The sequence below is a fragment of the Puntigrus tetrazona genome, chromosome 18, assembly GCF_018831695.1.
Source record: "Puntigrus tetrazona isolate hp1 chromosome 18, ASM1883169v1, whole genome shotgun sequence".
Lineage (NCBI taxonomy): Eukaryota > Metazoa > Chordata > Actinopteri > Cypriniformes > Cyprinidae > Puntigrus > Puntigrus tetrazona.
Genome location: NC_056716.1, coordinates 3,749,566 through 3,768,921, shown reverse-complemented (window position 1 = coordinate 3,768,921; position 19,356 = coordinate 3,749,566). Strand labels below are relative to the sequence as shown.

The window sequence follows — 19,356 nt, the reverse complement described above, 5'->3', positions numbered from 1 at the left end:
ATTTTCTTAAGAGTTACAAATATGTACAAGTATATTCATTAAAGTTAGACCATGTTTGGGCCTTTGTTTTTATATGGTTTAATTAAATGCGTCAATTTAAATAATAATAATGATTTTACTATTTAGAAAGAATTCTATAATTGTTCTTTATTAAAATCGACAAGGAATAAAACACTTACTTTGAGACAGTGTTGGATTGAATTCAACAAATGGACAACAGTTGCAGTTTTATTTCAGCTGCAGCTAGAAACACATATCCCTTACATGAATGTTGGTGATACTCTAAATACGCCCCTTTTAAAAGCATTTTCTTTACTAATCTCAATTTGACGTGCTAGAAGATCAGATAAATTTTAACAAGCACATATAAAATAGCTTTTTTCTTGAGAAGGAAAAATATTTGGGGTATAAAGGCATATAAAAACAGTGGTATTCCCAAAGTCTTCTCTGATTGTTAATTAAATATTTTAGTGGATACTAAAATGAACATGTATGACAGCCTTAACACTCACATATGAACCCTCAAAAATCGTTCAATTTAACCAATAAATGTAATTAAAAAAAAAGTATTATTCTAAGTTACACAAGCTTAAAATTAAGAGAACGTGGAAGAAACTGACAAACAAAAATATTTCTGTACCCTAATACTGTTACCAATGTGGTGCTGAATTTTTTTTTTTTGTAGTTGTAAAATAAATTCAAGGCACTTGCTGTGAAACGGGACGCAACTCAAATACACAAAATCCTTTTTCTCCCTAATTTTTTATATAAGATTGAAAAAAACAAAACAAAGAACAGATTTAAGAACATATTTTGAGAAGTCCTCATATCATCACAGTCTTAACAGTAATTATTTTCAAGAGGAATCATATTTCAGATCTCACCAAATGTTCCTTGTTAATACAGGCACACAGGAATTTCTTTGGCACATCTCTACTCGTTTCTGACAGAGGGGGGTGAGGGTGAGGAGGCTGCCAAAAGGCCTTCATGGTGGTTCAGTGCCTTGCTCAAGGCACAACAGCTGGTGACAGACAAAGTAACAGATTCTGATTCAGGACTTCCCGATACTGGCCGCCCATACTGAGAGAGCAATCAATATCAGTTAGTATGATTAATTACTGCGACACACGTACAGACAGATCCAAAAAATCAAGACTCACGGCAGGTTTGTTCACCGACCAAATCTTAAAGCCAAATCTTGGACTAGTTTTCGGTGTATTTTTCCAACAGGTTTTAACGACTGATTTTAACATTAGGGCCCATATTAGTAGGGTAGCAGAAATAGGAATAGAAAACAGTTGTTTCCCATTCAGCCTATAGTGTAACATACGGTTCATGGTCATTTTCCAAATCATCAAAGTGATCATCCTTATAATCATCCGCTAATCGTCACACCCTTAGAGCTCTTTAGTTTTTTTGGACCAATTTAAAGGGTTTGTTCACCCAAAAATGAGAATTCTGACATTCTTATATCACCCTCAAATAAAAGCCTGTTTCTGCCACAGAATGAAAAATGAAGGTAACTGAAACATTTTAATATAAAGATATAAAATCACATTTCTGACAAAGTAGTCTGAATTTGCAATTTTGATTTGATTTTATCTTGTCTCACAATTCGTAAATATAAAAATGCCAAATTGTTAGATAAAAGACTTGCGATTACCTTTTTTATTCTTCATGCAATTTCTAAACCTGTTTGACTTCTGCATATTGTGAAAAAAAGTGTTTTTTTTCTGGCCGTTCAATTAAAGTCAGAGGTCTGCTGCTGTTTTCCGCTGACTTGGACTCATTTTGAAGAACAGTTTTTTGTTCGTACGATATCTTTTCATGAGTAAACAGAATTTTCATATTTGTGTGAAGTACCCCTTTAAGGCTCATAAATAACCAGGCACAATATTAAAAGATTACAACGTGTGTATCATTACAAATGTGATATAATACGTGGTTACTTCCAAAGCAATTACCAACTACTTCATTCTTACGTTTCCATCATGTTCAAAGTGATATGAAGGCACGATAAACTATCACAACGTCATGTGATTTGTTGCTAATAATGAATAAACAGCACATTTCCCCCATCAGAAGAGCAATCTTCAGGCTGGGTACCGTAACAGATAATTCACAGCAAAAATCAGGAAGGTGTATTCTTAGTCCTTCCAGCAACTTTTGTACAATTCTGTTCAACAGATACAATCAGGTAAAAGGCTGAATGAGATCATTTCCAAAGACAACATACACATGAAAATACATCAACAATAAATAAATAAAACACTCACATAAAAAGATATGAACGCAAGAGGAACAGCAGAAAAAATAGAAAACGAACGAAAAGTTTAGAAGGAGGTTTTCTGCTAATTGGCTCTGTGGTGATGGAGCAGGAAGTTGACATCTAAACTGAGGCACAATGTTGTTCTGCTCTTTCTGATGTTTTTCGTCAGGTCTTGCTGTCGCTCTCAGCCGTTACACTGCTGCTGGTAACGGCGGTTGAGCTCTCGCAGCTCCTTCTCGCGAACGCGGCGTGCCTTGCTGGACTTGGTGGAGCGGCTGGAGCGAGTGGACTGTGCCGATTTGGTGCTGTGGCAGCGTGATGACGCTCTCTTCAGGAGGTTCTGGGAAATGGAGCGCTGCAGGTTCTTCATGGAGGAGGAAGCAGCCATGCTGACGATCCAAGGGTGTTTAAGCGCCTGGCCCGCAGTCAGACGCTCGGTGGGATCCACCGTGAGAACACGGTCAATGAAGTCCTTAGCAAGGTTGGAAACACTTGGCCATGGCTGTCAGAAAAAAAGAGAGAACAGAAAAACGCTTTCAATTATTCAGACATTCTAAAAGGTTTCTGAGTTTTGCGGAGGGAAAATAAGATGTTCAATTAAATTAATTCAAAAGTTCAAGTTGCAGCACTTCTGTATACCGTACATGAAAACATGTAACGACCCAGCTAATAAAATATATATTTAAACCATTATTCAAATGTTTGAACCAATCTGGTGCTCAAGAAATATTTACATTATCAATTAACATAAGTTTCTGATTTCTGATTCAAAAATTTTGATTAACAATTCTTTGATTGAAGAAACACTGCTCTTCTGAACTTTCTATTCATCAAACAATCCTGAAAAAATAGAATTACAGTTCGAATATTATAGGTTACACATTTAAACAACAACAATGTAATAATATAATATGACACTTAGTGATTCCTGTATTTTAAGATGTATATTTTGGATACCCGTCACATTACAGCGACACAAAAAAGAAAATGCTGTCATTAATTATGTCTAAACCACCGATGTCACATGGATTATTTTAACAATGTCCTTATTACGTTTCAGGGCCTGGGAATGTTTTTGGTTAAATTATTGTCTTCGCAAGGGCATAAAGCTCTTGGATTTCACCAAAAATGTCTTTTTTGTGTTCACAAGATGGACAAAGGTGACTGTGATGGCCTATGTGGTGGCCACACACATCAGTGACCAGTAATTGTTACATGCACACACATCCACAAACAATTTATATATTTAATTTCATTTGAGTTAAAAAGATTATTATTTGAGCTTATTTAGCATTAAATATCTTGATTAAAATAAGACCCACACACATTTGGATTCAATGGTTTTATTTAAACACTTTACTTGCAGCTAGTTGGGTGCACACAATCTAGTTGCTGTATTGTTTGTTAATTTTTGTTTTCCTTTGAGTTTAAGTTACCGTGTTGTGGAGGATGGTGGAGATTCTTTGTTTCTGCGCTGGCTGACTGCTTTAAAGACGGCGGGCCGCCATGTTGACAACTTTAAAGGCCACGGGCCTGTTCCACTCCTCAGATGGCTGGGAGGGAGATCCAAGATAATTTCATTTGAATTAATTAATTTTTAGATGTTTATGTCCTCCGTCCTGTATTGGGCCTGGCTTTATTGAAGATTTATGATAAGGCTTTAAGCTCGGAAATTTGTCTAGTTTATGGTGGGGTTTGTAGAGTGTTTCTTTGTTTTGTGTCTCCTATGTCGTTAAATGTGGACTAGTCCTTTTGTATAAATGTGGTTGTGTTGGTTAGTTTGGGAGGTCGGTTTGTTTTACACGGTTGATTTATTTGAGCTTGTTTTGTTTTGTTTTTTGTTTTGTTTGTATTGTTTAGGCCTAATAATCTAATTATTTGTTTGTTTGATTTTCCTTTGTAAGATTTTGTTTCATTAAAGAAAATATATATTTTTGAACATATGGTTTGGTGCCCTTACTGCTAAATTGCTCGGGTCCTCACAAGTGGTGTCAGAAGTGGGATTCTGGCAGTAAGGGCACAATTTTTTTTTTTTTTTTTTTTTTTTTCTCCTGAGCCATGCATCGGGGAGGGCGGAAAGGAGCCCAAAAGGCCTTGCCAGTAGGCCCGTCTGAAGAGGAGGTACAAGAGCTGGGGGATGAGGAAACCCAGGAAGGAAGTGATGTGGTTATGGGGCCTGAAGGTAGTGAACCAACTTTGGCGGAGTTGGTGGGCCTGTTTCGAGCTCATATGGCAAAGATGGATGCCCAGGAAGTGCAAAGGAATGCAGAGTTTACACAGCAGGAACGTCGTTTTAGAGCCCTCCAACACCAGTTTGGGCTGTTGCAGTTGGAGGTACAGGCCCGCACTACCCCTGTTCCTAATTCGTTGGTGACATCACCTACTGGTCTGGTTCACCCAGATGATGGTGCAGGCCCAAGCCGGCCATTGTCTCAGTCTAGTGCTCATCGAGGAGAGAGGGCTGATGTTCGGGATACAGGTCAGTTCACTTTTAAAGAGCCTAAGCTAGAAAAGTTAACGGACTGTGATGACATTGAACATTTTTTAACTACTTTTGAGAGGATTGCAGCAGTTTGCGGTGGCCCCAAGAGGAGTGGGTCTTCCATCTGATTCCCCTGTTAACGGGTAAGGCCGGGCTGCATACGTTCACATGGATGTTAATGACTCCTTAATTATGATGAACTTAAAATTGCTATATTGAGAAAATATGATATCAACCGAGAAACTTACAGACAACAGTTTCGTTCACTTGACGTTGAACCGAGTGAGAGCCCTAAAGAACTGTATGTGAGGTTAAAAGAACTCTATGGGAAATGGATGCAGCCAAAAAGTAAGTCCGTTGAAGAAGTTGGAGAGGTGATTATTATGGAACAATATCTAAGAATGCTTTCTCCTGAGCTCCAGGTTTGGGTGCGAGAACATGATCCACAGACCGCTTCACAGGCTGCTACACTGGCTGATGTGTTTGTGGCAGCACGTAGAGGAGTCAGCCCTGGTGTTGGAAGTCAAGCCGGGATGATAGGAAATCAACTTTTCCCGGCCGGTGATTCGGAATATCCCCAATGCTGGTAAGCCTCCAGGAGGAGGGCCTACTTTTGTCACTGCTCCTAGGAGTTCTAGAAAAGTGCCAATATGCTACTTGTGTGGTCAGGAGGGACACACTAAACCCATGTGCCCTAATAATGCAGTTAAAGTTACTCACCTGTGTTACGTGCCCAGGCACCGTGTATGCTCCCCAGCAGAACGGAAAGGCTCCCCTCAATGACCACCGTGGAGGTGAATGGAAGGGAAGTGGCTGCCCTGGTGGATACAGGAAGTGATCAGACTCTAGTCCATCTGAAGTGCATTTCCCCAGCTCTCCTCCGCTACAATGAGAGGAAGGCTATTCGCTGTGTACATGGTGACGAGAAGCAGCTACCCACGGCGGAGGTTTATCTGAAGGTGAAGGGACAGACTTACCTTTTGGAGGTGGGGGTAGCTGACAACTTGCCCTTCCCTGTAGTGTTAGGGCATGATCTACCAGTACTGTGGGACCTGTTGCAGCCAGCATCTACCTGTAACATGGTGGTTACTCGATCACAAGCAAACACGAGGGAAGAGAGGGAGGAGCTGCTGGGTGCTTTACCATTCTTTGATGAGGATATGGAAATCTGTGGCTCTGTCAAACCTAGGAAGTCCCGACGGCTGAAGAGGTTGGAGAAAATTAAACATAATGCTTCTATATTACCTGTTGAAACCTTGTCCAACTTTTCTCCAGATTTCAAGCTGCCTGCCAATATTGCTCAGCTACAGCAAGAGGACTCGGTCTTGGCCCTTATTTTGAGCAGAGTGAAGCAGGGGAGGGAGAGTCTGTGGATGTCAGTGTCCAGGAAAGATACTGTATGAATCAAGGATTATTATACCGTCAGCTGGGGCAAATGACACAACTGGTGGTACCACAGTGTGTCCGGGAAGTGATTCTTACTCTGGGTCATTCGATTCCCTGGGCTGGCCACCTGGGAAAACAAAACTCTCGCCCGGATCAGGAAGCACTTTTATTGGCCTGGTTTAAACTCTGACGTAACCCAGTACTGTAATACCTGCCCAGATTGTCAAAAGGTCTCCTCTCGTCGCCCGGACGAGCCCCTCTCCAGCCCCTTCCTCTCATAGGCACCCCATTTGAAAGACTGGGAATGGATGTTGTTGGCCCTGTCGAGAAAAGCCGGTCAGGTAACCGCTTTATGCTTGTGGTAACAGATTACGCGACCAGATATCCTGAAGTGTTTCCTTTAAAGTCTATCAAGGCAAAGTATGTAGCAACGTGTCTCATACAGCTGTTTTCCAGAGTTGGGTTCCCAAGGAAATTCTAACGGACCAGGGAACCAATTTCATGTCAACCCTTCTAAAACAAGTCTACCAGTTGCTTGGCATTAAGAGCTTGAGAACCACTTCCTTCCATCCGCAGACCGATGGGCTCACTGAAAGATTTAACCAAACCTTGAAGCAAATGCTACGCAAGTTTGTGTGCAACTCTGGCTCAGATTGGGATCAATGGCTGCCGTATCTTTTGTTTGCCTACAGGAAGTGCCACAGTCCTCCACTGGTTACTCTCCATTTGAGTTGCTGTATGGGCATGATGTAAGAGGCCCCCTTTCTTTACTGCGAGAGAAGTGTGGGAGGGAAACTCCCAGAGAGGTGAACCAACAAATGTGGTGTCTTATGTTCTGCAAATGAGGGAACGTTTGCAAAGGATGTCTGCACTGGCGCAATCTCATTTGGCAGAGGCTCAAACACGCCAAAAGATGTGGTATGATAAGTCCTCCCGTGAGCGACAGTTTGAACCCGGTCAGAAGGTACTGGTGATGCTACCAAGTCAGGAAAGTAAGCTGTTAGCAAAATGGCAAGGTCCTTATGAAGTCAGAAGGAAACTGGGTCCCACTACCTATGAGGTGGCCCTGACTGACCAAGGTCACTCTACACGAGTCCTGCATGTAAACCTGTTGAAGCGATGGTTCTCTCGTCCTGATAAGTCCACTCAAAGCTTGATGATTAAGCAAGTAAAGGAAGAGGAGGACTCTGATCAGTATTTGCCCCAATCGGCTTCTGGAGATGTGGATCTGAGTCACCTGTCCCACAGCAACGGCAGGAGGTGAGAGACCTTTGTGTACCAGAAGTATTTTCAGAATATCCAGGGTTTACTACTTTAATTGAACATAATATTGTATTGAAACCCAATGCGGTGGTACGAAGAATGAGTTACAGGGTTCCAGAACGTCTTCAACAGGCGCTGAAAGAGGAAGTGGATCTGATGCTGAGGCTGGGAATCATAGAGCCATCTACAAGTGAGTGGTGTCACCCAGTGGTCCTTGTTCCCAAAAAGGATGGGACCATAAGATTCTGCATAGACTTTCGTTACCTAAACTCTGTGACCAAATTTGACGCTTACTCCCACTCCGCGGATCAGTGATCTTACTGACCGACTGGGCACTTCAAAATTTCTAACCACTATTGATCTTTCCAAGGGGTATTGGCAGATCCCTTTGACTCCACAATCTTGAGAACTGACTGCTTTTAAAACTCCTACGGCCTATTCCATTTTAAGGTCCTGGCATTTGGGCTGCATGGGGCACCAGCTAGCTTCCAAAGACTTATGGATCAGGTACTGAGAGGCTTATCATTTACAGCTGCTTATCTCGATGATATTGTGATTTACAGTGACTCCTGGGAGCAACATCTGGGGCATATCCGTGAAGTGTTGCAACGTCTTCAGGAGGCAGGGCTGACCGTTAATCCCGAAAGTGTACCTTTGCTAAGGCTGAAACCGAGTACCTGGGGTTTGTCGTTGGGAAGGGGGTGATTAGACCCCAAGTGGAGAAGGTATGGGCGATTGAACAGTGTCCACAGCCACAAACTCGCAAGGAGTTGAGATCTTTTCTAGGCATGGCTGGCTTTTATCACCGATTCATTCCCAACTTTTCCAGCAGGGCAGCAGTACTGACCGACATGGTGGGCTCAAGGAGTCCCAATCAGCTCAGGTGGACAGCCGAAACAAATGCAGCTTTTCAGGATATCAGAATGGCCTTGAGTAAAGACGCTGTGTTACATAACCCTGATTTCCATCAACCTTTTGTTTTGCAAACAGATGCTTCTGATCGAGGCCTTGGAGCTGTGTTGTTGCAGGGTTGCCCGATGCTCGACGCCCCATTGCTTTCCTTAGTCGTAAACTCTTCCCTAGGGAAGTCCGCTATTCTATAGTAGAAAAGGAATGTTTGGCCGTGAAGTGGGCTTTGGACTCTTTGAAGTACTATCTTTTGGGTAGAGAGTTTGTACTGAGACGGATCATAAAGCTCTACAGTGGCTCCAGAGGATGAAAGACACTAATAGCCGTATCACTCGCTGGTACCTTGCCATGCAACCCTTCAGATTCTCCATTGGACATGTCCCTGGCAAAGAAAATTTGACTGCAGACTATCTTTCCCGGTGTGCCAGTGACATCCCCGCAGGGAGGGAGTATGTGATGGCCTATGTGGTGGCCACACACATCAGTGACCAGTAATTGTTACATGCACACACATCCACAAACAATTTATATATTTAATTTCATTTGAGTTAAAAAGATTATTATTTGAGCTTATTTAGCATTAAATATCTTGATTAAAATAAGACCCACACACATTTGGATTCAATGGTTTTATTTAAACACTTTACTTGCAGCTAGTTGGGTGCACACAATCTAGTTGCTGTATTGTTTGTTAATTTTTGTTTTCCTTTGAGTTTAAGTTACCGTGTTGTGGAGGATGGTGGAGATTCTTTGTTTCTGCGCTGGCTGACTGCTTTAAAGACGCGGGCCGCCATGTTGACAACTTTAAAGGCCACGGGCCTGTTCCACTCCTCAGATGGCTGGGAGGAGATCCAAGATAATTTCATTTGAATTAATTAATTTTTAGATGTTTATGTCCTCCGTCCTGTATTGGGCCTGGCTTTATTGAAGATTTATGATAAGGCTTTAAGCTCGGAAATTTGTCTAGTTTATGGTGGGGGTTTGTAGAGTGTTTCTTTGTTTTGTGTCTCCTATGTCGTTAAATGTGGACTAGTCCTTTTGTATAAATGTGGTTGTGTTGGTTAGTTTGGGAGGTCGGTTTGTTTTACACGGTTGATTTATTTGAGCTTGTTTTTGTTTTGTTTTTTGTTTTGTTTGTATTGTTTAGGCCTAATAATCTAATTATTTGTTTGTTTGATTTTCCTTTGTAAGATTTTGTTTCATTAAAGAAAATATATATTTTTGAACATATGGTTTGGTGCCCTTACTGCTAAATTGCTCGGTCCCTCACAGTGACAGAATTTAAATTTTTGGTTGAACTAACCCTTTAACGCCCAACTCAGACCTTTACTAAAGTATTGATGTGTAACAAGCTTTTTATCTATGTTGCCTGGAAATATTGAGACGTCAATAAGAAAGAACAAAAAACAAAGACCGGTCAGCAATAGCTATATTGCGGACAATGCGGAGCATAATTCCAGTTCAGCAAAAGAGAAAGCGAGCACACTCCCTGCACTGCATCACCTATGCCAGGACTGGCTAGATCAAAACATGAAGGTTTCTTCAATGCGAAATGTACAAACTAGATTCCTTAAGATAATTTTTCACTCTTCCGGCACTTCAGACTTCGTGTCCTGGTATGTTATGACAACTGGCCAAACACTAGCAGCTCTATAAACGAGAGAGAAAACAAAACATGGTTTGGTTTTTGTTGGTTAGCATGACTTCTCCAGGGCTTTTCCCTGTGAAGCCCACATTGGCTTGTCTGTGACTCACAGCAGCAGAGAGGCCCTGACGCACACACTCTGCCAGGAACTCTGCGGCCTTACATCACACGCTCATGCAGGGGGTTACTGCGGGATAAGACATGATGACAGGACCGCGCTGGGTATTGTCCAGCTAACACAAACACACACGCACACACTCCGCAAAACACAAGCGCACGCAATCGCACAAAAACATGCACACAAAACACGATAAATAGAGGCACGCAAATAAACACGCTCAGAATCCCAAGGTCAAAGACAAAACGGTTGGCAAAGGTTTAAAGTGTTTGAAGAGCACTTTGTGATGAAGGGAAAACAGAACACATTAACAGACAGACAGACGGAAGGAGGCAGGACTATCATAGCCTGTTGTGTTTTGCCTTTGAGATGGTGGCTTTGTGGGGAATATTTCTATTTAGGAATGCAGTTCTGAATGGACTGGGGAAAAGCCTCAATGACCTCAAGTCTCTGTATAGAAGTCGACAGATATTTTCATGGGGTACTGTTGTTCTTCCTATAGAAAGGACATGATTGGAGTTTTTGTAGTGCAGGATGCATCAGTATTTTTCAGTTTTTAGTTTTTGGGAGGGGGGTTTTACCAGAAAGTAAGACATTGCTAATTGTTAATTTTGTAAAAAAAAAAAAAAAGCATACAGATGGCATTAAAGCTAATAGGACCACATGGCAAAAGGTTTTTGCTCACCACACCACAGACACTAAATATATGTCATGCAGTGCCAAGGTTATGGCATTAATTCCCAGGAAATGCATGGTTAGTTGGTTGGTTGGCGTTTAACATCATGACAGTTTACATGGCAATTTTTATAGCAAGTAAAACATTTTAATACAATAAAGGAGTATTTTAAAAACCTTAAACCTTAAAACCTAATGTTTTTCAAGTTGCTTTTAACTCTCTTTTGCAGAGAGAACCAGCACAATTTAATTAAAGAGATGCTGACACTGAAATGAGGACTATAACAGGGAATGCTGATTTTGCGAGGTCTAATATATAAAATGTGACCTTTACCCACAGTAGAGTTAATCTCATACAGATTTCATGTATTATTAAAATGTTTATTCATATCAATCATTTTAAAATAGTTAAAATAGCAGAACAATAAAAATTTAAACTAATGTTTTCTTTATATGCCACTGCTGGTATTATAAGGTTAACAGTCTATGATGCAGTTTTACCATATATCAATACTTTATTCTTCTTCGCTTTCTCTTTTCAAGAAATCAATACTATTATGTTTTAAAGGAGCGCTGAAAAATCTTTAATGTTTTTCCTGGGGTCATCCACAGAAGAAGGAAACATACTATTAGTACAGATGTAACTAGGTTTATGCCACACTTGTATTTAAAAATTGAAAGTGTAAGTGTTTATATTCTGATTTAAAAGCGTTTTTTTTATAGGTAAAAGGGGTTCAGTTAATAAACATTTGGAAAGCAAGCAAAAAGACAGTATCTTATAAGAACAAATCCCTCTCCACACAAGAACGATAACTATAAAGATAGAGATATTAGTGTCAACAATGTCGTTTATTCTAAGCACAGGCTCATTTGACACTTTAAATTCCCAAGCTCGTGACAGCAGGACTGATTACAATTGGCTGTCGACATTTCTATTGCTCATCATTTTTAGAACTGTATTGTTATCTTTGTAGTTACCATTCTTGGTGTGAAAGGGGCTTAAGTATATAGAATAATAGTTTATACGAATGCAAACGTTCGTTTCTTCATAAAAGTGAAATAAATGTGATTATTTTTTATATTAAAAAAAGTGAACAAAAATAAATAAAATCCAAATGACAAGAAAAGTTTAAACATTTTTCCGTGTGGTACGGAATTGCCATCCGCCTGCCAATTCTTCCGACTTCTAAACGTACATTTTTTGTTATTGGCGCTCTCTATATAAAAACAAAAATATTAAGAAGGTCTGTACTCAATAAAACTGCGATAATATGTTTCCTAGTAAACAACCCGCCCCCTTTCCCCCCCGGCTGCCACTCAACGGACAAACAGGTAGTGCCGCCCCAAACTCAAACCATTTGTTGACTCAATGTTGCTATGTCAGGCCGCTCAAACAAACAGTGCAAGGCTGAAAGTGCCACAGACCACAGCGCTTACACTTTTCAGGGAAATCAACCTACCAGTGCTTACTTATACTTGTTTCTGCGAAAATTTAAGCAAGCTGGCATAGGAGAGAGTATTTTGCACACATTAGCATTAAACTCAGGTGGGAGAATAAAGTTTAACTTTGAAGGACATTTAAAGGCAAATGCCACAAATGAACGTAAACATAACACGCAAAGAGTATATACATATTTCATAAGAGCTTGTTTGTTTGCAAAAGCGGTCAGCTAAAAACAAATGAATCATAACGGTTAGCACAATGCAAATGAACCCAACAGCATGGCATACAAATACCGCTGGGTTTAATAAAACCAAGTAACATCAGCATATGCTTTATAGCACTTCTATACCTAATCGAAAACATCTGCATTTTCAATCTCCCAGCAACCCTTGTTTTGTACATACATGATCCACATTGCTCATAAAAATCTCACATGTACAGCTCACGCATACAACTCTATATAACTACAACTAGTGCAAGAACAGACATTATTAGGTTACAACCTGACAGTAAGGTCCTATTAGTTAAGGCATTTTATAACTTTCACAAACAATTTAATTGTTTCTTAATGTTTCTTAAAAAAAACAAAACTGTTCACTGTTAGTTCATGTTAGCTCAGATCCTTTAAAAATTATATACAGATTACAACTTTTGATTAAAACCCCCCCCCAAAAAACACTTATCGACCAAAAACACTTAGTGACCAATTCTCTCACTAAACTAGTTGTTTAATAGGATAAGATTACCTATTATTAAAATATTGGCTGTTTATTAGGGCTTATAAAGAACATAGTCTATCTCTCTAATCCTACCCAAGACCTAAACTTAAGAACTACCTTACAAATTATTAATAATCAGCAAATTAGGAATTTATTAAGGCAAGTCGTAGTTAATGGTACGTTAATGGAAAGAAACTGACCTTAAAGTCTCACCAAAATTATTACATGTTAAAATTTAAATCAATTAATGCAATATTACTGCTTTTCATTGTTAGTTCATGTCAACAAATTTATTTTACAAAATGTTAACAATAAGAACCTTATTGTAAAGCAGCGGATCTCAATTCCAGTTATGCGGACCCATCACTCTACACAGAATATTTGTACACATGTGCAATTGGTTACCATTATTCGTTTTTACATATATCATGAATAAGATTTTATCTCTGCGAATTATCCCTTTGGGTTTTGACATGTTGAGTTTGGCTTCATCTGTATCTTTAACTCTGTTTTTAAAGCTTGGTGTGAGAGACACAAGCACGTTTAACTTGAAATAATACATATTATACAATTTAATGAGAACTTTAAATCAAATCTGCGAGTCCGTGATTATTTAAAGTTGGCTATTTTTGACTAAAACATTATTAAAGATTCTGCATGTATATTCTCATGCACACATACAGACTGTGCACAATATACGCATATCATTATATCACATCACAATGAATAATAATATAAACCCTTGATTATGTTTTAAAATCGAATTCCTTTACTGAAACTACAATGCACTGGACTAAAACCTACTTTGTTCACAAGGCATAGCTCCCCTTGTCCCCAAACCCCATTTAAATTTTTGTATACTTTTTGGGTCAAAAATTAGTTTCTCAACATGCTATAATATTACCAAATAGAATAATCTTATCAACTTGTTTTATTTTGATTGACACAGGTTCTGTATTGGTTGTAAACCTCACTGATCGGGGCACGGATGTGCTCAGATCAAAGAAGCCTGCAACCAATCAGTTTCTAAACCTGAGCTAATTCGAGGAAAACAAGTTCATTTAAAAAGCGATTTAACGTTTTGTGACCAGGAACGCCAAACTGTGTAAACGATTTTGAGCACGGCACACAAGAGATGAATCGGTCGCGCTGTTCTTACCTCCCCGGAGAAGCTGTATTTCCCTTTGAGGATCTGTCGGTACAGGCGCATACGATTGTCATCCTCGAAAGGCATGGTTCCACTGAGCAGTATGTAGGAGATGACTCCCAGCGCCCACATGTCTACTGCATTAGTGTAGGGCTTTCGCACGAGTATCTCCGGAGCGATGTACTCGGGTGTTCCACAGGTAGTCTTCATCAGGCATTCGTCTCCTTTCTTCCGCGTGCTGGCCAAGCCAAAATCTGTGATCATGATCTTGGAATCAGCACCTGGATGGTAGTAAAGCAAGTTTTCAGGCTTCAGGTCCCTGTGCGTGATGCCCAACGTATGGAGGTACTTCACCCCATCGAGAACCATCTGCAGCACCCGCGTGGCATCCCTTTCGGTGAAAGAGCCACGGGCGATGATACGGTCGAACAGTTCCCCGCCGGTGGCCAACTCCATCACCATGTAGACCCGCTCAGCCGTCTCGAACACCTCCATCAGCTGGATGATGTTGGTGTGGCGCACCCGTCGCAGCACGCAAAGTTCAGATTCGCATACTTCTCTGCCCTCACGGTAGCGGGTCTCGATCATCTTGATGGCGTACGGCTGCCGCGTGCTCCGGTGTTCCACTCGTACCACCCGGCTGAAACTGCCCCGGCCTATCAAAGCTTTGATATCGTACTTGGCGGTCACTCGAGGGTCAAATTTGGCCCTGTATTTGGCTACTTTTTTCCGGTGTGGGTCAGCAGGCTCCGGCTGGCCGTTTGCCGGAGGAGGGGACTTGCTCACCTTCGCAGCAGCCTGGCTTTGACCCTGAGGGGACGGCGAGCCTGTTTTTTCCCCGCCACCATCACTTTTGATGAAGTTTTTATAGACATCGGTCTGATGCGGCTCTACCTTTTTGACTAGGTCAAGTTGGACATCAGCGGGTGGCTCTGGGAGGACTTTGCTCGTCCTGCACCCCATTACATCAAAATCCTTCCTTCCTGGTGCCAGCAGCACATCCTCAGCTCCCAGGTAACATCTAATCAGCGCACGGTGCAGGGCCACACCGGCAAACGCCACAAAGGGACAGGCTCACAGTTAGTTACCCCTCCAAACAGCAGCCCAGAATTGCCTTAAATCCGGTCCGTGTGAAATTTGCAAGAGTAAATCTGAAAGAAAAAAAAATGCACACATAATACACGTGTATTAACTCGGCGTCAAACTGTCCTAGTATGAATTTCTTTCTTTTACAGAACACGAAAGAGGATGTTTTAAAAAAAACATGGGTGACCAAACAGGTTGCTATTTTACTTCCATACAACCCCTCCTCTCTTCTGTGAAAGTCAATGGGGCCCAGAAGGCTAACTATTTGGTTACCAGCATTCCTCAAAATATCTTTGTGTTAAGCAGAAGAAAGAAATTTATGGAGGTTTGGAACAACAGAGATGACCAAATGACCAAATGTAAATTTTTGGGTGAACTCCCCCCTTTAAGTGTGCGATAATGTATATGTTGCATACAGTGTAAGATGTTTTAATTTTAGCACATATTTGAGAGTAGTAACTGTTCATGCTGAACTAGAAAAATAAACGTTTCTTTTAATGATATAACTTTTGTAAATTGTAATGTAGATCAGTTAATAAAAGACAAATACGTGCTGGTAATAAGTAGGAATAGTGTAATAAATATAACTTATTTTTGAAATTTTTTTTATTAAAAAGGCTATCTTGAATAGAATTAACTTACATAGATTAATAGCTATGGCACCACTAATCATATTAGCAGTGCCATAACATATCAATTGAAGACTTTATATTGTTAAATTATTCAACTATAGGCCAATCCTACAACTAAACTGCACTAAAATAATTCCTCTGGCCCCCCACAAAGACTTAAACTGAGACACTTGTTCACTTATTCTTCGTTCAAAACAAACTTTTAAACTCTTATTCAACTCCGTTATCCGCTGCAGGCCTTAACGGATACAGTCGTATTACAAAGTTGTTGACAAATCGTTAAAACGCTTGAAAGTGAACGATATAACGGATATACCCCCCAACATGACAAAAACTTCCCCGTCCAGCACAAATCAATTGTTTTCTCGAGGCCTGGATCAAAAAAACCCCGAGCTTAATCGCTAAGGTTCCGTTCTTTTGTAGTTTTTAACGACAACGGTATCCATTTAAAACCAAAACCGTTCGCTTTTAAAGTCCAAATAGATATGAAAGTTACCTTAAGAGGGATTTTCTTACGGGCGATAGTGGGAGTAAGAAGGCGAGATTCCCAGAGCCAGCCTCTTCACTCCAGTTTCAGCTCTTCTCTCCATTTTACCGCATTTCTAAAACTTTAATCCGGCTAGAAAGACAGCATCGTCTTAGTATTTGCTAACTTGAACATGTTGAGTGCAAGAATAATGGTTGTTAACTTGTTTGTATCGCTACAGAGACGACGCGATACGAAAAGAAAAGTATGAAATTGAGACCGCCTGCTTGGAAACGGTGTTTTCGGAGTGGGACCACCTTTTTTCCTGTGTAGACCTTTCTTTTTTTTTCTCCCCCCTTCTCCGTTTTTTTTCTTTTGGGAAAGGAGAGACCTCCTCTTGCTTCGACCCCTGCAACAAATATTGTATAGTCAGAATCATAAATATGGCCGAGAAACAAACTACGGATAATGTCGATCTGTCTCTAAGACAAACGTCTATGTATGCATATGCATCCTGTAACTTACTGTACAAACAACAATTTAATTTCAATGCAGGACAATGGCTTGGTGTCCTTATCGTTTGAACATTCAGAACAAACTTTTATCGCTTAACATTTTTGGGGGGGTTTTGCGTGTGATAAATGCGAGTTGTAATGTAAACCGGCAATGAATGCGATCTGTACTTTTGAATATTTTTCTGCATTAACCTTTTTTTTTTTTTTTTTTTTTACAAATGTACCAAAATGTTGTGAAATATCTTTCATAATGGTAAATATGTTTAGTGTTTTTTTTTTTTTTTTTTTGAGTAATTTGCTTTTAGACATCTTCTGTTTATTATTTATTTACTTCACATTTAGTAAGACGAAGTTATTTTTGCTAATATTTTTATGCCTCTGAGTTAGAATAATTACGTTTTTGTCTATAATTTGTTAAAACCAGCATATTTACAAAGTGTAGCGGTTCCTACCAAATAAAAACAGTAGGCTACCTCTTCTATTTTGTAAACATGTCATTTTAAAATGAGGTACCATTTTGGGTATTTTATTAGTTAAGGTGACATTTTTATGTGATAATTGTATACAAAATTGCAGAATTAATTAATCTTTCACATTCCAAAATATTTTTCGGTTTCAGTGCTGCTCTGATAGAGGGACTTTTATATTGTACAAAGATCATTTAGCATGCGTCGTAGCTTGCTTCACTGTGAAGCTATCTATAAGGGCTTCGAATAGTTACAGCAAGCTACGATTTTATCACAGAAGTTAAAGGGGGAAACTTATACATGGTGACCAACACTCTTACTTTGGTTAATGAAATTAAACCAGCCACCAAACAGATGAAATGCAGCGATACATTGGTTTTGGCCTTAAAGATAATGTACTAGTGTAAAGCAGGGCGCAAAACAGGGCCAGAGAAACTAATTCGTAAACAAAAGAAGGCCCTTTTAAGGAATAGATAACTGTTTAGGTAAAACTACTAATTAATACAGGCTACATGCTGAAGTTTTACGCAACAACACTGTCACACAACGCGAATCATAAATTATATGATTCTTCCACTAGATGGCGCTGTTCTTTAGTTAATGTGACTCTCCAAAAGCATTTTGTTGCTGGTGTTCACATGTGCTGTTGATAGTTATAAATGAATAGGAGACTGCAGGCACGTAAAAAGACATCAAGTACAAAACACGTGATCTCACAGGTCACTCAGTGAACATTTATACACATTTGGTGTAATAGTCATGATGTCTCAAAACGCCTTGAGTCGTATATTAACATGAAACTTACCACTGACACTATCTCATTTCTATCATATGTGTGATATGACCCGAAGCTGAACTTTTTTTTTTCTTTGTGATATTACCGCTCCAAAAAAGCAATCACTTCAGAATTGCTCCAACAGGGCCAGATGATGATATAATGCGTTGTAACTTCAAACGCTCAAGAGGAAATGCCAGTGGATTTGTGTCCCTGCAGTGGTAAAAGGCTGGATGAGAGCCATCCATTACATCCAAAAGGGCACCAACTATCCAAATAAAAGAATCAGACAAGCACAGCGAGAAAGTGTTGACATACAGTGTGATGGTAGCTGGGACAAAGGAGGAGCTATCGAGTATGAGAGAGAAAAATGATAAATGTATGTAACTTGCAGATCTGTGACTGCAGAGCTAATCATGACATTGCTTGGATTACAACAGATAAGTGGCTGTAACACAAAGAAGGCTTTGAAAAGACATCCTTCGATTCATTATAAAAGACACCTTTTTACACGGTATCACATAATCAGGAGTGCTATACTTCTGAAGGCTGTGATTTGTCAGCGTTATGCAGCAGGTAAAGAAGGAAAAACATGATATTTGAAAAACTGATGTACAGTACGTGGACAGAAGTATGTCTAAAATGACTGATTCTGGTGTAGCCACAAAGATGGCTTTTTGTATTCAGCCCTAATTTGCTTACAGTATTATTCTTACTGGGAATTTGGACATACTGCGATTTTCACATAATGTTTTTTGCTACTATAATACCAGAACATGAGTTTTGAACGAATCAGTTAAATGAACAATTCATGGATTCATTTGTCGCCATCTATTGACGTAGCCCGCAGGAAGAGTCACTAAAAAAGCTCCACCACAGTCTGCTTTTGAACAATTATGCATCAGCCCTTTTGGCCAATCAGTTTTGGGAACTGTTAACATGCTGTAAGCTATTTCCCAGAGAGCCAAAACAATGGGTAACTTACTATAAAACATCAAACCCGTATTTCTCGTGATAGCTCGGGCAACGTGGCAAAACATGATGGATAAAGGCTTCGCTGCGCTGCTACCAAGTAAACAGTGACTGATTTCTTCAAAGTTAAATTGACTTTGTCACATTATAATCTATGTTTGTTTGTTATTTTCATAACAATATGCAAAGCAAATCAACAATATCAGCATGATTGATTGCTTGGCCTTCAAGGCTGTCTCTCTGCATCCCTCTCTCACTCTTAATTCATTCTCATTCTCTCAGTTTCTCTCTCTCTCTCTCTCCTCGTCTCACACCCAACTCACTATCTGCCCAAAAAGGTCAATATCATCCGTTAAATCCAAATATGCTGACTGCTGTGCATTATT

At 39.9% G+C, this 19,356-nt stretch overlaps 1 protein-coding gene across 1 annotated transcript; it reads right to left on the bottom strand.

Moving 5' to 3' along the window:
- Window positions 1-132: 132 nt before the first annotated feature.
- On the bottom strand, window positions 133-16,651 carry pskh1 (protein serine kinase H1). Its single transcript, XM_043265072.1, has 3 exons — window positions 16,272-16,651; window positions 14,070-15,208; window positions 133-2,771 (listed from the first exon to the last, which is right to left on the bottom strand). Exons 2-3 carry the CDS (start codon window positions 15,018-15,020, stop codon window positions 2,454-2,456), a joined length of 1,269 nt encoding a protein of 422 aa, XP_043121007.1. The 5' UTR covers window positions 15,021-15,208; window positions 16,272-16,651; the 3' UTR covers window positions 133-2,453.
- Window positions 16,652-19,356: the final 2,705 nt, after the last annotated feature.

Excerpts from the sequence above, each read along its gene's own strand:
- pskh1 (XM_043265072.1), bottom strand. The coding sequence starts at position 15,020 with ATGGGGTGCAGGACGAGCAAAGTCCTCCCAGAGCCACCCGCTGATGTC. Across the intron at positions 2,772-14,069 it reads AATACAGCTTCTCCGGGGAG|CCATGGCCAAGTGTTTCCAA; the intron begins GTAAGAACAGCG and ends TTTTTCTGACAG.